The sequence below is a fragment of the Apus apus genome, chromosome 3 (assembly GCF_020740795.1).
Source record: "Apus apus isolate bApuApu2 chromosome 3, bApuApu2.pri.cur, whole genome shotgun sequence".
Lineage (NCBI taxonomy): Eukaryota > Metazoa > Chordata > Aves > Apodiformes > Apodidae > Apus > Apus apus.
Genome location: NC_067284.1, coordinates 81,848,713 through 81,866,539, shown reverse-complemented (window position 1 = coordinate 81,866,539; position 17,827 = coordinate 81,848,713). Strand labels below are relative to the sequence as shown.

The 17,827-nt window shown below is 35.0% G+C and overlaps 1 protein-coding gene across 1 annotated transcript in view; it reads right to left on the bottom strand.

Annotated features, from left to right (window-relative positions):
* The window catches only part of ADSS2 (adenylosuccinate synthase 2), a 32,933-nt gene that overhangs the window by 9,152 nt on the left and 5,954 nt on the right, over positions 1 to 17,827 (bottom strand). The window contains exons 2-8 of the mRNA XM_051613872.1: positions 9,667 to 9,769; positions 7,186 to 7,254; positions 6,398 to 6,448; positions 4,117 to 4,183; positions 2,587 to 2,694; positions 2,306 to 2,387; positions 447 to 573 (exon numbers count right to left, since the gene is read on the bottom strand). Coding sequence (XP_051469832.1) covers positions 447 to 573; positions 2,306 to 2,387; positions 2,587 to 2,694; positions 4,117 to 4,183; positions 6,398 to 6,448; positions 7,186 to 7,254; positions 9,667 to 9,769 — 607 coding nt within the window. The remainder of the gene's footprint in view (positions 1 to 446; positions 574 to 2,305; positions 2,388 to 2,586; positions 2,695 to 4,116; positions 4,184 to 6,397; positions 6,449 to 7,185; positions 7,255 to 9,666; positions 9,770 to 17,827) is intronic.

Here is a 17,827-nt window from a genome sequence, read left to right as displayed (position 1 = left end):
ATTTATAATTTCAAATTGATTGGGATATTTCCACTCTTGCCTCATTTGCAATCCAGACTCCCAATATCTTTCCTCACATTTTGAAACAGTAGAAAACTGTTATATAGAGGGTTAAAAAAACTGCAAGTTGATTCTTCAAAAGTCAACAAGTATTTTGCATATGTACCTTGCTGATCAAAGCTCTCAATTCTGAAGTGTTTGCCATAGATGTATACGACAAGTTATTTCATATGAAATTTATAGACACTGAAATAACAGCTACACACTACTTTTAAGAACTTAATGAAAAACTTTCCCCTCCTCCTCAAATTATATGCCAGTCATAGAGAGCACTGTTCTTCCAGAATACAAAGCACTTCTGTCATAAGAACAGCTAAGTATAGAAGTGTGCCTCTTGCACAGTTTGAGCATATAGCAATGTGTGTCTCAAAAGAGGTTATACCTACCAAAATCTATGTCCAGCAGTGCTGCATTTGCACCTTCTACTAAGATCTTCTTTGGTGGTCCATGTAAAGCCTCATACATGAAATAAACACCATCCTTTACCATTGGTTTTATTTTTTCCATGTAGCCCTGCATAATACAAAAGACTCTTGTATAGTATAACTTCATTATGATAAAGCCAACTAGAGTCCAAGTGCTATTGTTCCCTCTTGATAATGCTCTTATTCCTTTTGAAAAGGAGAAGCAAACAAAGAAATGCTAAATATGCTATAATACGTGAACAAGGGAAGGAGGAATATTAGACACACATGGTCTTCCTAAGAGGAGAGAAAAAAAAAAAAAGGGAAGAAAAAAGGGGAAAAAAAATTCAGACCGTAGAAGTGGTTTAGAACTATTCAAGTTCAAGTACAGTAAGAATACTGTATTTAGTATTTCATTTCCAAGTGTTCAAAATTTCTCCCCCAAAACCAGCACGTGAGGAGTTCCATTCTGGCCATCTAAAGCCAACAACTGCATGCACTGGTAAAGCAGCATTCATTTGTGATACATAGACAGGTATGTTTGTAAGTAAAAGCAAAAAGTCATTTATTGCAATTCAGGGTCAAGTGCCTGAATGCCACCGATCAGCTGGATGTGAGAAGCCAGTAATGTTCAGATGAACACTTGCTACATAGCCTTCTTACCCATGAGAACATATGAAAATTCTCATATTAATGACTCACTTGACACGGAATGTAACACTTTGTCTTTCAAAATTTAATCAAGTGCATTAGCATAAAACAAACATTAAGTGCACATAATTTTCCTCAAGCTATAAACACATATTATGTTTCCACCCTAACAATGAGTTTCAGATATGTACCAATCAAACTATATAACATTGTAAAACACTCAACTTTAACTGACTTTTAGATCTCCATATTGATAAAAACACTACAACTCAACATATGTTCGAAGCAAGATAAGTGGAAGTGTTAAGAGCTCCCATATACTCCATTCTAGAGCTAGTAAACTGAGTGGTAACTAAAGATCCAAGGATGACAACTTCTTTGGCCTGATTTTCTGAAAGAATTTAACATGTGACTGTGCACACCCTTCCTTGTTCCACACGTACCTCGATAGTTTTAAACAATCAAATTTGGTTGAAGAGCTCTAAGGGATAAAAAAATCTCATACACTGAAGTTTCTATAAAATACATGAACAAAAAGACTGGGAAAAACACCTGACAATTTTTTAAAATAAGAACTTGGGTGCACCACAAAAATCACACTATTAGACATAACAGAATTCATACTAGTGAGAAATCTCAAAACTGTCCCAACTGCAGGGAAAACATCAAATCAGAATTCATAATTTTCATAATAAAGACTAGTTTGCTGGCAGTCAGGCTTCATTAATTCTCCTGTTATCAACATTTTTCCATGTTGCTAGGCAGGTTGTTTTTTTTCCTTAAGGCTTATTATTTAGAGTAATAATTTACTTTAGGTTTTATAATTTACTTAGTTTTCTGACACAGAAATTAATACTCTGCTTCACAATGAAACGTACCTTCCCCAACTACAATCTTGGTGTTTTTTCCTCATTTCAGCAAGTGGAAGTACAAAATAATTCTTCCTATACAAGCATTTTTCTTAAAAGTACAATATTTCTCTTGAAACCAAGTTTTGAAGCAGTGCATAATGTGGGAACAAAAGCACCTTGAAGTACAGATGCTGGCAGACTCCTTAAAATTGATACATACTTATGTCCCATGATATGTATTTTAACTCCTCACACAAGCACACGTGTCAGTCACCAGGAGATGCACGTAACAGTAACTGCACACAGTGATTATATCATTTAACAGGCAGAAAGACTTACCTTGAGCTTTTCCAGTTCCCCTTCAATATCTATCTTTAAGGTCGGATATATCGCTTTGTATTGATTGGCTAACACTTTGAACCTGGAAGGCAAAAATGCTACACTAAGGTTTTTGCTTGTTTTCTTCCTCACACCTCCACCAACCTGAGGTTTTACTGCAGTTATTTGGTGATTAAACAATTTTAAACAATAAAATATTTTAATAATTCTTAATAGAAAATGTGTTAAAGTTATAAACTGAAAACTATGCTTACAACTGTGTGTCAAAATACAGAAATTACCTCTCAGAAAATTCATCAAAATCGGAAACAAGATCACACATTCTGAGTCCACTTCGAGCTGCTTTTGAAGAATATACTGGACCAATTCCTTTTTTGGTAGTTCCCAAACTTTCAAAAGATAGTAACAGGAGTTATTATTGAAAGAAAACTAAGGTGTTTTTTCTTTAAAGCTAATACATCCTTAGCATAAAATGAAATGTTGTTAACTATGAGCATTTAAAAACCTTGTTTTAAGCATTTAAAACATGAGATACCTTTAGTATGCAACTTTGTTTCAGAATATCACTGTGTAGAGACATATTAATTGTCCACATACTTCTGGTTTTATTTTGTTTCAACAAGACATGCCAACTCATAAAAGAGTTAAGCTGTCAGAAAACTGTATTTATAGAAGTTAAAACAACTGTATAAGCATAATATACTATATTAGATTACCTTTTCTATAACCTTTCTGCAAGGAAACCTACATGAGCCTTACTTGTGACTGTTTTTGAGCTACATTTGAACAGATAATAGCATTCAGTTAAAGTAAGAAATAAACTCACTACTTACAATTATCAACTTTGAAGCAATAAGACACAAAATAATTTTAATACCTAATATGCTATGCAGTCAAATTAGACATGCTACCAAGCTATTTCAATTCCCCACCCTCAACAATCAGAAGACAAGTCTTTTGATAATCAGTTTCTGATAGCCTGTTCTTAGCCAGCCTGTACTAGCACTTCGCCACTACAGCCAATTACATAGCCTGAAAAATTAGGAGAAAGTAGAAAGCTTAGTACTTTCAATCCATCAGTAGTTTTAACAAGCTCAAAAACTGTATGACTGTTGCAGAATTTCAAGAACCTCAGAGAAAAAAGAAATACAGCACTTAAAAAAGTAACTTAAATTTTTTAGCTTTGAATGTAACTTTTGTCCTGGGTTTCTCTGAAACAATTAGTTGGAGAAAAGTGATTTTCTTCACTGGGCTGGCTCTCTCTTAAAATCTTTTATCTCTGTGCCCAAGAACTAGCAAGCTACTTGGAAATCACAAGTTAGAAACATATCAGCTAGTTTCTAAAAGCTTTAAAAGTTTCAGAAATTCAGAAGCAACATGTAGTAGGCAATGTGCAGTTCTGACAATGAAGCATCATGAGATACCAAATTAGTCACACCAGACCTTTCAGTTATTTGGATATGACAAGGGAGTTCTTCAATCTTCAAAAACAAATAGATTTTTACAGAAACAAATACTTCCAGTAAATTATTAAAACATTAGGAAGCAGGTAACCTTTTCATAAAGTAAATTAGAAACCAGGAACATTTTCATAAAGGAAAATATCAAGCTACAACCTTTTAAAAAGAATATAATCTTTTACCAGCCACTGAAAGACCAAAGTATAAGAAATTATCCCTGCATACTCCACACTGAAGAGTTAGAAGGATAATTAGTACTTTCTTAAACTTGATGACAAATAGTAACAGAAATCCAGTGTATTAGATCATGCTTTTCTATTAGGTCATCCTGTGTTTGACAAAACTACCTACTTCTTTCCCGCTTGTTCTTGCCTCTGTTGTTCTTGGATGCCATCAGCAGCTTGGTGGAAATCAAATACTAAGAAGATAAAAATAACTTAAGTAGAAAATTTGTGTGAAACAAATTACCATAACAGTAACAATTTATCCAAACCAACTCCAGACCTGTTTATAAATGTGGAAAACAAAAATATATACACTGAAGAGGAGAGGTAAATAAAATGACAAAAGTTTCTGTCTCCTTTTACAAGTTACATTTTTTCCCAGGGAAGAGTTGAGGTTTTCCAGATAATTTTGTTAAGTGTTTATTTTGTAGAATAGCTGCAGACTGTGTATACACATCCCACAGAATAACTAAGCCATTTAAACTTTGTAATAGCCCAAAAGAATGTACAGACAACAAAGAAATCATGCAGCTGGAAAACAGGTTATAGTAAAAAACCATCATACTGCTGAAATTTAAGGTGGGAACTTCAAGTAAGCAGTCTCGTTCATTCTAGAGATTTCTTAAACCATTTTATTTTTATCTTTTAGACAACTTTCATTGAAATACATTTGGAAATACAACAGCTCCCACCTATGTCTGGACCATAAACAAAAGTCATCTTCATAAGCCCTGATTATTGTTTTTAAAGCATTACGTATCATTAATGATAAAAGATCATGCAAAGTATTCCTTGCACCAACTGTCTGACTACCATAAAAGCATAAGAAAAAAGAACAAGCTGACAAGACTCATGTCCAATACATGGTGGTGCAACAGTTTGCAGGTTAACAGCAGCCAGCTTATTTTTCTTAAGTACTATCTCCCAAAAGTTCAACAACTAATCCACACATTCACAGGAAAGACCAATCACTTGCAAGGAAAACACTATTAAGTAAGTACTCCAGCTTCTCCAAAACAAGAGTGGTTTTCCTTGTTTGCCATACCAATTTATTTGTGTTTATTTCCACACATCCCCATAATTTTAAGGACTAGATTATCCACAGCAGCTTGATCCTATTTTTGGTTGATCTTTTGTTACAGGCTAATCATTCACAGCTTGCCAATACCCATTTTAGAGAAAGCCTGTTTTATCTTGGCAACAGATTTCCAGACTGCCATTAAAACATTCTAAACAGAAGCATTCTGAAAGTTCATTTATTTTAAGAGGTTGAATGATTATGAGGGACAGTTATCACTGGTCCTTTTTACTCAGGACATGTTTAGCTATGAAAAGTTCACAGTATTGCCACAGCGATACAATAACCACAGAACAGTTTTTCTTATAATCTAGTAATTTCCAAGTAATTCACCAACAGTGATTCTACTTTCAGAAAGTATTTTAGTATCTTAGAAACAGTTACTCAACTATTTCAAACTCTGTACCTACTCCAAAGTAAGAACATATTTTTTCTGTATATAACATGTTCACTCACTAAGCTATTCCAAATTTGTTTTAAAAAACACAACCCCAAAACTACAAAGCAAAACCAAAATCTTTTTCCACTTTATAAGCTATTATCTGATAAAGACCTGAAAAGTTTGCATCTTCAAAAGAGGATTACCAGAGCAGCAAATAAGCCCATTTCCTAATACATGCAGTTATGTTATTATCATGTTACAATACCTAAAGATCTAATTTAAAGAATTAATTTATATAATAAAGATGTCCTAGCAGCAATACAGGAAGAGCCTCTGAAAGCTCTGTGTTGGTGGCTGTGACTCTTAAATATTTTATCTCATCAGGCTCTGAAATGCAAAGCTGTCTGGAACATAGACTTGACTGATAAGCAACATTTGAGGAAGGCAGCCATTTCCTCACCCCTACAAAGGCCTTCCTATAAAGTCTCCTTTCTGAAGTGGCAATTTACTTGGTAGGGAGCCTGTGAGTTGCAAGTCACTCCTAGTCACATGGTTTCCCAGCAGAAAAGTTCCTACCAGCAAGACTGCCTCCCCACCAAAGGGGGAAATGAATCCTTAGTCATTTAACTTCTGAACTGCTTTTTGACAGCTTTGCACCTTTAATCTTTGGCTTGGAAAGTGAACATGCTTTCCTGACTAGGTTATGCTTATGGAATAGGATTAAAGAATCACTAGAATATAAATCTGGGAGGGTCCTGAGTGGTGAATGATTTTTTTCTAGGATCTTCAATAAACCAAAGCAGCATATGGAGAAAAGTTCTAAATAAAAGCTCATAGCTATAAAAAGAGATGGCTAAAAGTTGTCACAGTTTTACTGCCATGGAAAGTTCAGAGAAAGAAAGTTAAAAAAAACCTAAACAATAAAACAAACCAAAACCAGGAACTTACCAATATGAGCTCTGTCAGAAATTATTAGTCTTTTTTCCCAGCCTTCTAGTACTTAAAAGACAAAATGAAATAGTTCAGATTATGTTTTGTATAGCATTTCTGTCTTCTGATGTATAAAGGACAATCACTTTTCATGTTTATTCTTCAATCACTTTATTTACATATTGAGCAAAATCAACTTTTAGATGGAAAAAAAAAAAGCATTTCAGTAATTAAAACCTAGTATCAGCCTACAAAGCTGAGAAAGTCAGGCTTGTTCTGAGGAAGAAGTCTAGCTATTCTACTAGTTGCCCAATTTGAGCAATCAATTAGTAGCTTTTTGGCTTTGAATAATCCAGACCATTGATTTACCTCACTGCCAAGTGTGGTTATAGACATAACAGAAAATTTTTTAAAAAATAGAGTTCTGAATCAAGAAGTGATTACTACAGCATTTGTTTACATTAATAAGTATAATCAAACTGACACTAATATTGTAAAACTACTAAGAACAGGTAACACACTTTAACAAGCTTCACTTCTTAAATTAACTGCTTTAAGCAAAGAAAAATGTCTGCAAGTAATTCGTATTTGGACGTGTTCTCTTCTGAAACTGTACAGACTTCTTTAGTCTGTCTTCCCACGAGGGCCCTGGGACTTCTAGTGAAATTCCTGTCAGAAACTAGCAACTAAATGGAATTCTGGAAAAACACATTACATGTCACCTCTACAAAGGCATACTCCAGCTGAACCTTTTGAGGAAGAGCCTCACACACTATTTTAAGAGTAGCACCTTAAAATTTTCTCACCTTTTCCTTTCTTTAAGTTTTTTTCAGCTTCTTCAAAGAGTCCTGGCAAATGAATGACAACACCATTTCCTGAAGAAAACCATTACACAAAATTTAATTAATTATATTGACCATGGAAAAAAATATTCCAAGCAATTCAAAGACACTTCATATTTTGTATGCAGAGTATTTTATTTAAGCTTTTAAACTTCCCAGACATTGCGAGTTTTACTCTTAGGAAATCATCTGTAAAAGACTACATGTGTTGGATCCTTTTAATAAACTCAACAAACTTTCAATTTAGATCCAGACAATCAGTAACAGCATCATGGGACAGTCAGAATGCAACTTCCTTTTCCTCATACCTAAAATTAACTTCCCTCTTTGTACTTCACTTTAATAACCCTATTGTTTTTTTTAAAGCTTAGCACATTTCTATCACTATTATAAACACTAGTATCCATTCAGGCACTTTTTTACTGTAAATAGACACCGAATATTCAGTATATAGAGTTGGGCTTGTTAACAGACTAGCAAAAACAGCAGATGAAGAAGCTCTATCAAAGCAAGCTTGCCTTCCTACAGCTGTCACCTTACTAAGAAAGACAGACAACTAGCTCAACTAACCAGCATCACTGAATGCACAGGGAGCATTTCCATACAGCAAAACAGAACCATCGTAAGACCAAACCAATCTCAGTAGATCCAAAACTATCAGTATGGTAACATTTAGCTAAAGAATGAAGGGACCTGCCACTTGAAACCATTTCCATATCACCTTATTTCACACAGATAAATACTTTGTATTTTGGTGTTTAGAGTTTAGACTTCTTCGTTATAACCTTCACAGTATTGTCCTAATTAATAGTAATAATCTATTATAATACTCCAATCATTTTGCCCTTTTTTTTAACCCACAAGCCCTTTCAGTGGAATGCTAAGCCAGATAGTGTGATTTTTCTTGCCAAAAGAGATTTTAAACACAAGACAGACCTAAAAGAAGCTATGAACAACAAACTTCAGAACAGGTAAGACCAAGAAATAGTAGATACAGACAAGAGGATTCATAAAAAGCTCTCTCCTGCCTACTGTATTTTTAAAGGATGGGGTTTCTCCTACTCAACCCTGAGTCCACTGAACGAAACATGACAAATGGACATCCTTTTTTTATTGTTTTCAAGCAATAACCTTTTAAAGAAACATGATATGGTAACATAAAAGAGAATAAAAGTAGTATTGTCTGCCCCAGCTCTCAAAACTAGAAGTAGCTATCCCAACCTCCCCTTCATCAGAAGGAATCTATTTCCAGGCCCAGTGGCTCAATTTCTGTAGATACATTAGGTAAGGCAAGTTGATCCATAACTATCCCACTATCAAGTCACAATATAATAGCTGAAGAAGCAATTAACCACCAATCCCCATTAAGTAAAGAGTTAATGGCGACTGCTAGTATACAGTCACTACAAGCTGGACCCAAGAACTCAGCAAGTACTGTTTATGAATCAAGTAACTAGCAACAGAGGCTCTTTAGTTGCTATCCTGTTTAGCAAACTGTCAGTGACTGCTTATTCTTGGTGCGTTTACCAAGATGAGAGGCAAGAAGGCTACAGGCTCAAAGCAGTAAGTTATGCAGGAGGAAGTGAAAGGAAGAGCATGGCCATAGTCCCGATTTGCAGATGTACACTCTAAGGACAAGAGTTCTGGGTATCACAATACAGGATGCAAGTGCTGATAGGTCATAGCCCTTAGTGTCCCACTTACCTGGTTTGTGAAACAGCACACAAGCACATGTATAGTTCTAACACTGTGTAGACATGTTTTATATTTACCTTCAGTTTTAGAGGGAAATTTCAAGGGCTACACAGCTTTATTAAGTTGTTCATACAAGCAATTCAAATAAATAAAAACAACACATAGCATTAAAAATAGAATTACAAGAAAGGGAGGGGAGACATTAAAAAAATGACATTAAAAACCCCTTCTCAGGAAGCAATCAAATCATAGATCCTGACATCACATAGTACTGCCACTGCCCTAAACCTTCTAATGTACTCTCCTAAGAGGACTTCTTGGCAAGAACTATATAGTACATAAGTCTTCCAGAGTCAGCATTCATTTCATAATCCAATGGAACAGGGAGGAAAGATCTGTTTCAAAAGGTACTGGTAGCTACTTAGCACAGGTGCTGAGAATAAAAGAAGTCATAGGTAGAGAAAATAAGGGGGAATAGAAGATTGAAGATATGCCTCATAGCTAGATGTTTGCATTGATAGGACAGATAAGAATAAAGATGAACTATTCAAGACATTTAAAAAACCCTCCATAATCCAAACTTCACAATTGAGTTAAAACAGTATTAAGAAGATAGCAGAGCAGTTGAAGCCGATGAGAATTTGAGGAAGAAAAATCCTGATCCTGTATGTCCTAGATATATTTTGTTATTTTAACATGTCAGAAGTCTGTAACACAGTATTGTTTATTTTTCAGAGATGTCCCACTTACCAATGAATGCAGTGACTTTTGGATTGATGATCCCACTTGGCAGAAGATGAAAGTCATACTCCACAGAATCCACAACAACTGTATGCCCTGCATTATTGCCTCCCTGGGGACAGGGGGAAATGGGCAGGGGAAGAAAAATAAAACACAACTGCGTGTTAATAGTTTTTTTTTTATATTAAAGACATATGAACACATAGCATAGAGATGGAATAAACTGGATCCAGCTCCAATTCTGCATCTTTCTGTTACCGACAAAAGATCTTTCAGAGATCACACTCTCCCAGGAAATCAGGCAAACTTGTTTTGTCAAACTCAACAATTTCAACATCAGTATTATCTGTCAAATAGACTTTGGACAGTATTTTGGTTCATCAAAGGTACAAAAGCTTGGAATAAGATTGAAATATTTCTAAAATTATTGGACAGAAGTAAATATTCTAGAACATGTAAACATATCTAAAAGCCATAATCAGTTTTACTAGATTCCTGTTACAACTATAGAAAGTAAGTATAAACAACGGAACTGCAACCTTAGCAAAGAAAAAAACCCACTACCACCAGTTAAACTGAGTATATAAAACCATATAGTAATTGGGAATGATAAGTCTAGTTGTTTGGCAAGGTGCAGGCTTTTTCTTCTGAATTTTAGGTTCAGACTTAAGTACTCCTAACAGTAACCAGAAAAGTTACCTTGCTCATTCTATAGCTCCTCAGTGGTAAGAGAGGTCTGTTAATAGTACAAGCCACTATATCCAAGATGTGCTGATAGGGAGCGAATCTAGAGGCGACTAAGATGACTGTGGTTTCCTAAGTTACTGGAAACCATTTACTTCAAACTAACACTTAACATTTTTTCATCACCACAAAAAGTATTAAAAGATTTGTTAAACTGTGAAATACGTCTAAAATACAAAAAGAAGTCTGTGACCAAGTCTTAGAGAGGGCTAAGATAGGCTTATGAAACTAAAAAGATTACAAAATAGTTACCAAATATCCCCAGTTCCTGTTTGTTGTACTTTTGAAAATAAGCTTACACTCTCTTGTGACTGAGTATTTTGTGCAAGGTTACAAACAAAATGGTTCTGTTCATTGTAACTACAGGAACATCCTTTACAGGCACCTTGCACAAGGTACAAACAAACTACTTCACAGAAGAAAAGCCTTAAAGGAAGACTTTTTATCTAAGCCTTCTTTCAACACAAGACAAACTGAAGAATCGTATGATATGAAAAGAAGAAAAAAATAAACCATATGAAATATTAATCGATGGAATTATAAAATCTGAAGTATTGCAGAGAAATGTATTGCAGAAGATCTTTACTAAGCAATGGACTCCACAGCTACTCACTACTTCTATAACATTTACAAAGCATGAACGCAATATATAAAGTCATGTACCTGATATTACAAATAAAGAATGTTCTTAGATGACAAATGTTGGGGCCATTCTTTTAATTTCAGCATTATTTATGAGGACTTAGAGCCATTCCACCTCCCTTGAAAACAGAAGGAAGATTTATAAACATTCACCTAACATAGGAAGTGTTTGAACTTAAAAGTTTAAGTGATTTAGTAGAGTTTTTCCATGTAGTGAACAGTACCTTGAAGAAGTTATAAAGATGGTTTTAGCTGCAAGTTGTCTGACTTAATCAGAGAATGCCAAGTTTTCAATTCACAATATACAAATTGTATTGAATGTATGAATAAAAAAAGCCTTTCAAGTTTATTCTTTTAAGAAAATAATGTTTGGGAAAAATCTTCCTCCTCCCATCCTTTCTACTCGGCAGTACCTGTTGACAAAGATTATTTAGCCATCTACTAACACTACAGTTTTATCTTTGATTTAAAAGGATGTTAATAGCTACATTAGCAGCTATATCTTTTGCAACTACTACTGAAATGCAATTCTGATAGTCCTGAACTACTGTAAGTTACTCCAAAACTGGGTAAATTTAAGTCTAAGAACTATGAAAATATGCAAGCTTTTCTAGTAAGAAAAGACACTGGTTTTCTACTCAGTGTTTGAGAACCTAATTAAAACCTTTGTTGAGGAAAAAACTAGTTTTCTTCTTCCTCATCAGATTCCTTTTTATTAGATACTCTGGTAGTATCAGTCTAGACAAATCTAACATGAGCACTGAAGTGCTTTAAACGAAAATTCAATAAATAGGTTTAAGTACAACAATGAAGAAGTACCAAGGTAGTAGTAATTTACAAATGGGAAGACGAGTCCAGATTTTCACACTGCAGCATATATAATCTGGACTAACACATAAGCAACACTAATACTAGTGAATGACTATTAATTTAAAATCCCTTCTAGCTGGATAATTTAACATCATGTTTTACTTCTCAATTTATTTTAAAAAAAAAAGTTTTCTAGCATCATGAAAGTCAAAGAAAAACTTGCCACTGTAGAGATTAGGTCATGATTAACAATAAATTCTTAGTCTCTTCAAGTTTGTCAAGCTACTGGTGCCATTCAGACATGGTAACTTAAAGCTCAGCATCACATCTGCCTGAGTAAAGTGTACAGCACACAGTCTCAATCTCTGTTAATCATAAGAAGCATAGCTACTAGTTTTTGCTGGTGTCCCTTTCACTACTGAGCAATGTCAAGGTGTGCTGCTCTCTGCTCATTGAAAAATACCCTATGGCTGACAGAAAAAACCTGGCGTTTTACCTTTTAAACATTGAACTACATGCACAGCAAAGTTCTGCTTCATCTAGAAGCAAGCTAGTTACATATACCTCTGCATGCTTACTGTGAGCAGTTACACTTTAAGGGATCTTTAATAGAGACTACAATACAAAACTTGACTTTATGTGTGATGAATTGCATTCTGAACACACTCGTAGGCCACACTAATACCTCAAAGTTTCCAAATGCTTGTTTTCATACTAGATTTAAACTGGAATCTCAGAATCTATTTGTTTATAATATTACGATGCCTGTGACATGAAAAGAATAAATCCCAACAGTGCTATTGATAGCAGCTATCTGGTAGAACATTCAGTCAGCCACCTACCTGCTTTGCATGTCATTCTGTCAAAATGTGTCATTTTGAAAAATATTTTCCATTTCAAGCCCTATTTTAGGAGAGCATTAAATCAGCAGCATTTTATTAATTCGTTTTTCAAAATTCTGCAGTAGTGTTATAGGTAAGCTCTACCCTAACTGCAGAAGTGCAAGTGAGTAGTTGCACAGTGAGGAACTGTAATGTACTAAAAGAATGGTCGACACGGTACACTTACAGTGAACTAGGAGTAAAGTGTACAGATGTTGTGTGCTCAGATGTTGCACAACACAGGTTTGGTAAACAGTTCTAATTACAGAAACCTGAACTCAGAGTTCCATGATGGGGTGAAGGGGTGGGTTGTTGTTAGGCTTTGGAGCATGGGGTGGGCTGTTTTTTTTCCTTTTTCAGAAATTGATGATAACGGCAACATCTTCATAATGCAGGTAGCTCCTGCCTCTGGGCATAATTCAAGGTATAAACTGATAAAGTCACTCCTGGCTTCAGCGCTTTCCATCTGGATTTCTCACACCTCCTCCCTCATCACACTAAGCCAAACTGGACCAGTTAGGTCATTCAAGCTAACGCTCCTTTGATTCAAATGTTTAATCATTATTAATGGAGAGTTAACTGTGGAATTTATTCTCACTATTAGATAAACAAAGTTCATACCCAAATGATCTCCAATACATTGTATAAAGCTTTTGCCAGAGGAAAATTAAGATATACAAGTAATTTCTTGAGGCTGATGACACTCCCTAGTTAACTAAATATAATAATCACTCTACCATATTTAATTAACCTTCTATGTACCCAAAACACAGTTCTCTCCCAGCCATGTGAAAACTGAAACACCTACCTTTGGCCAAGATGGACGAAGAGGCCAAAGCCAAAAGATGCTCTTGCTCAAACTACAATGTTAAATTGTGTCTCTAAATTAATTTCTCCAACTTTTCAACTGCCAGGAGTACAAAATTTGTCATACAAAGTAATAAAAATACAATGTTGTCCTTCCTTAACTTTTTGCTTTGCCTTGTAGTCAATATATAGGCCCACTCTTGTTGCTGAAGACTTTGAAACAACATTCACTGCAGTTAGGGTGGCTAGGTTGGACCTAGTCTCCAATTTTCAGATTACCAGTTGCTGCCTACACTGCCAACAGCAATGCTTAAGGAGTAACTGTCACCAGCTGACACTGAACATTTGTGCTGATAACAGGGGAAAACACGAGCTTGCTCCAAGTGAAAGAAGAATCAAACACCTATTTTTTCCTCCCAGCAATATCAGTTTAAACAATTGATGGAATTACAAAATTGGGTATCTTAAAAAGAGTTGTTTTAATCATGGCCTCGATGCAAAAAGAAACAAATGAAATCAAACAAAATAACATCTCAGACTTTCAAGTGTCCTAGTACTTTTCATTTAAGAGTTGCTGGTTTGTTCGGGGTGGGGGTGTTTGGTATTGTGCTGCTTGGTGGATTTTTTTAAGCTTCTGCACATATCCAGCTCAAAAGGGTGCCTTGGATTGGAATGAAAGATTTTTGTTCTGTTTATTTGGAGTGACAGTGTGAATGTTGTCATGAACAAGCGTGAACCTATGCATTTCAGTATACAGATTTAGTTTAGGGACTTTTTAGCTTGATGCTTTGATGGATGAACAATTTTAAATCCTATTAGGACAGAGTAGCCTTTTTTCTCCTTTCATAATCCCAACACTATTAAATCATGTTATTATTTTAGAGGTTTATAAGTCTTCAAATGGAATAGTGAAAGTAAAATCAGGAACAATATCATTACCCAATCTATACATTTTTAAGCAGAACCTCTTGCTGTAGGATACCTAAATGCATAAGCTTTTTAAAAAGGCATTATTCCAATTTTACTGGTGCATTAGGCTTAAGTCACTTCTTTGAAAAAGCATATGATTCCTAACCACTAGCCGGTAATCCTGAAATATCCAAGCTATTCAACATGTACCACAGCTAAGTATACAGGACTCTGGCAGAAAGGTGCACGCTAATAGACAAGTTATCACACAAGTACTGTTAGAATGTCAGCAACCCTGGTAACAAAACCCCGTATTTACGCACTTTCTAAAAGCTTCACTCCAAAACACACTCCCTATGAATACCACTTTTGAAGTATTTCTTTTACAGTGGTAAACTGCTCAGGTGTATATATATATCTGTATTTTTTAAAGCAAACAAAAAAAAAAAAAAGAGAGGGTTTTCTTAAGCTTGCTAAGGAAGATTAAATAGCTTAAAAAACCTCCTCAGTATAAGCACCACACCCAAGAATCTGCATCCATGTATTCACTTAGGTTGGTCGATACTACATACCAAACCAAATACTACTCTAAATGTGAACAGAATCAGTTACATGTGCACAGGAGGGGCATAAAATGACAAAGCAAGCTGCAAGTATTGCACATATGGGGGTTGTTTGACACATTCTTAGGAAACATCATTTTTACAATAGTTTTGAGTGCCTGAAAATACTAATTTGGAAGGAAAAAAGTACTCTGCTAGTTGACATTTTAGTAGAAACAAGCTTAACATTTCAATAAATCAAACAAGTGACTCCTGCTAGCCAAAAACCACTACTAGAGCATGAGAAGAACATACTTAGCTCAAACAATACAGTCATGCACACGACACAAACACCAGTTACCACAATACTGGACCATGGTCCAGACAGTATCACTGGAAAACATGTTGAAGATTAATGAATAGTATCAGAGAGGACTATGATTTAGACATACTAACTGAACAGTATTTCTAATAGGATATCTATGGTAATTTTACAGCAAATAATTTCAACACTTTCCAAATCTATGCAAAATTACTTATTTTCTTTTGCATTCTATAGCTTTTAAATATCTTAACTGCCAGCTAGTGTATTTTGGATAAAGAACTGAATAGTACTAGCAAAATGCAAGTACTTGACTACAGCTTTATGATTTTTTTTTTTAATACATAGCTCTGAAGTCTAAAACTATTTTTAGATGTATAACTCTTAGACAGAGGTATTCTGGACCCAAACTGGTAAACTCCAAAGAATGTATGAACAACCTCAAAGCAAGACAAGTCTTCACATTTTGAACCTCCCTATAGCAAAAGCACTCTTTAGCTTATTACATTTTGTCCATGCAGAATAGCTTCCAAGTCATATGCAAAGCATGGAGAAGGAGTATTAACAATATTTAACAGCCATTTTTCTTCTAGAATTGCACTGCATACTAGCCAAAAGCCCCCAAGGAATGCTGATATACTGAGCTGATTCACTGGACAAAGAACCACCAATCTTTTTTTGAGTTATGGCAGAGTCTTAATAATTTAATGAACTTAATTTGACAAAATAGTAACGACGCGTGCCTGTCTTCAGGAAGTCTAGTTGATGACTACCTCACCACCCTTTTTGCATCATGACCTTTATTGCCACAATTAAAGAGAGAAGGTATTTTTAGACAAAAAGATAATTTTCTTCCTGAATTAAAATTGTGCATGAAAGTTTATCAGGTAAGACTTCAGGTTTAGAGTGCTTAACCAGCCACTATCAAACTCAGCTAACAAAACACTCAGGTTGAAATAAGTACCACCTAGGGTTTTGCTAAATGTAAAGGAATAGCCAAGCCAGAATGTTGCCTACAAAGTAACTCACTGAAGAATAACTTATTTGGCTTTCGACAAATACACTTCAACAATATTAAAGTTTACCAAGGACTTAAAATTTAAAAAAAATAAATAATAATAATAATAAAAAAATCAAGGCTGGAGTTACAAGCTCCAGTATGTTCTATATGCAATGCTTGCTAACTTAAAGAGCTCATGTGAAGCTAAGTGAAGCCAATGACTGAGGAAGCATGGAATCTCATTTTCCAAAGACTGAAAATGACACAAAGGCATACTCAAATGCTTTTAGAGAAATCCTGAACCAAAACTTTTTCCTCTGGTGAGTTTGCTCAGAAAAGTTCCATGCTCCTGAGTTTGCAAACAATTTCACTGGTTTACCTGACAAGTATGCAAAGGACTTGACTGCTTATCCTTACAATTTAAAGGAGAAGGGTCTGCAGTTCTTCCATTTTCCTAGCACGTGGGAGTCTTCCAGAGAAAATGTATACAGTTATTATATCCAAAATTCAGTGAAAGACACTCATTCTTAAAGATAAATTACTTCTATCTTCAAACTTTGGGTTTTTCCTTTCCTTTTTTTGAAGAAAAATTGCAAACAGTCGAATACGAAACATTAATGTACCAGCTTGGATAATCAGCAAAACCAAAAAGGAAAGCAGAATTGCTGAAAGCAAAAATGAAAATACTACTCAGCCTAAAAAAAAAAAAAAAAAAAAAAGAAAAAGAAAAATGAAAAAAAGTAGGGCACTCCCTGCTTTTTAAAATCTTTGTGTAAAGCACAAATAGCAAGAGTAAATGTGTGCCGTGTGTGCTAGCCAAGGAAGCATAGGCTTAACTATGAGGCATCAAATCATAGAAAAAATCATTGCAAGAACATGCAAAAACCAAGATGGAGAAACAACAGCCTATCTTTCTCCATTCTAGATCTACACAGGTTGAAAATATGTATTTTACTTTCAGAGCATATCTTCATTAGTCAAGAGCAGACCAGACATTATTAGTACAACAGCCAGAACAGTTAGACCCATTTTGAGCACAGCAAGACAAGAGCACAGTCCAGACCTTGATGTCACATGCCCCCTCCCCCAAGCAGTAGTCTCACAACTGCTAAGGTTGGGCTGTTACAGCAACTTTACCTAACAGTGAAGGTGTATGGAGGAAAAAAAAAATTAGAAAAGCAGACAAATTACTATTAAAAGCATATGGCTATATTGCTATATGGATACTAAAGTACTTATCACAGCTCCAAAATACTGGTATACACATTTAAGAGAACTAACTACCCAAGAAGTATACAATGACAATCACTGCCTTTTCTTATAACATGATCATGCCAAGTTGTCTATCTCAAAAATATAACGCCTCAGGGCAGAGCATAAGTGTCTTTCAAGATATTTCCTCTAGAATAGAAATTAGTTGCCTGGTTTAAAGAGATGTTATCTCATTACTTTAAGGAAGAAGCCATACTACTTTCAACTCTCCCCATCAGATGTGTGTGTGCATAATTTCTTC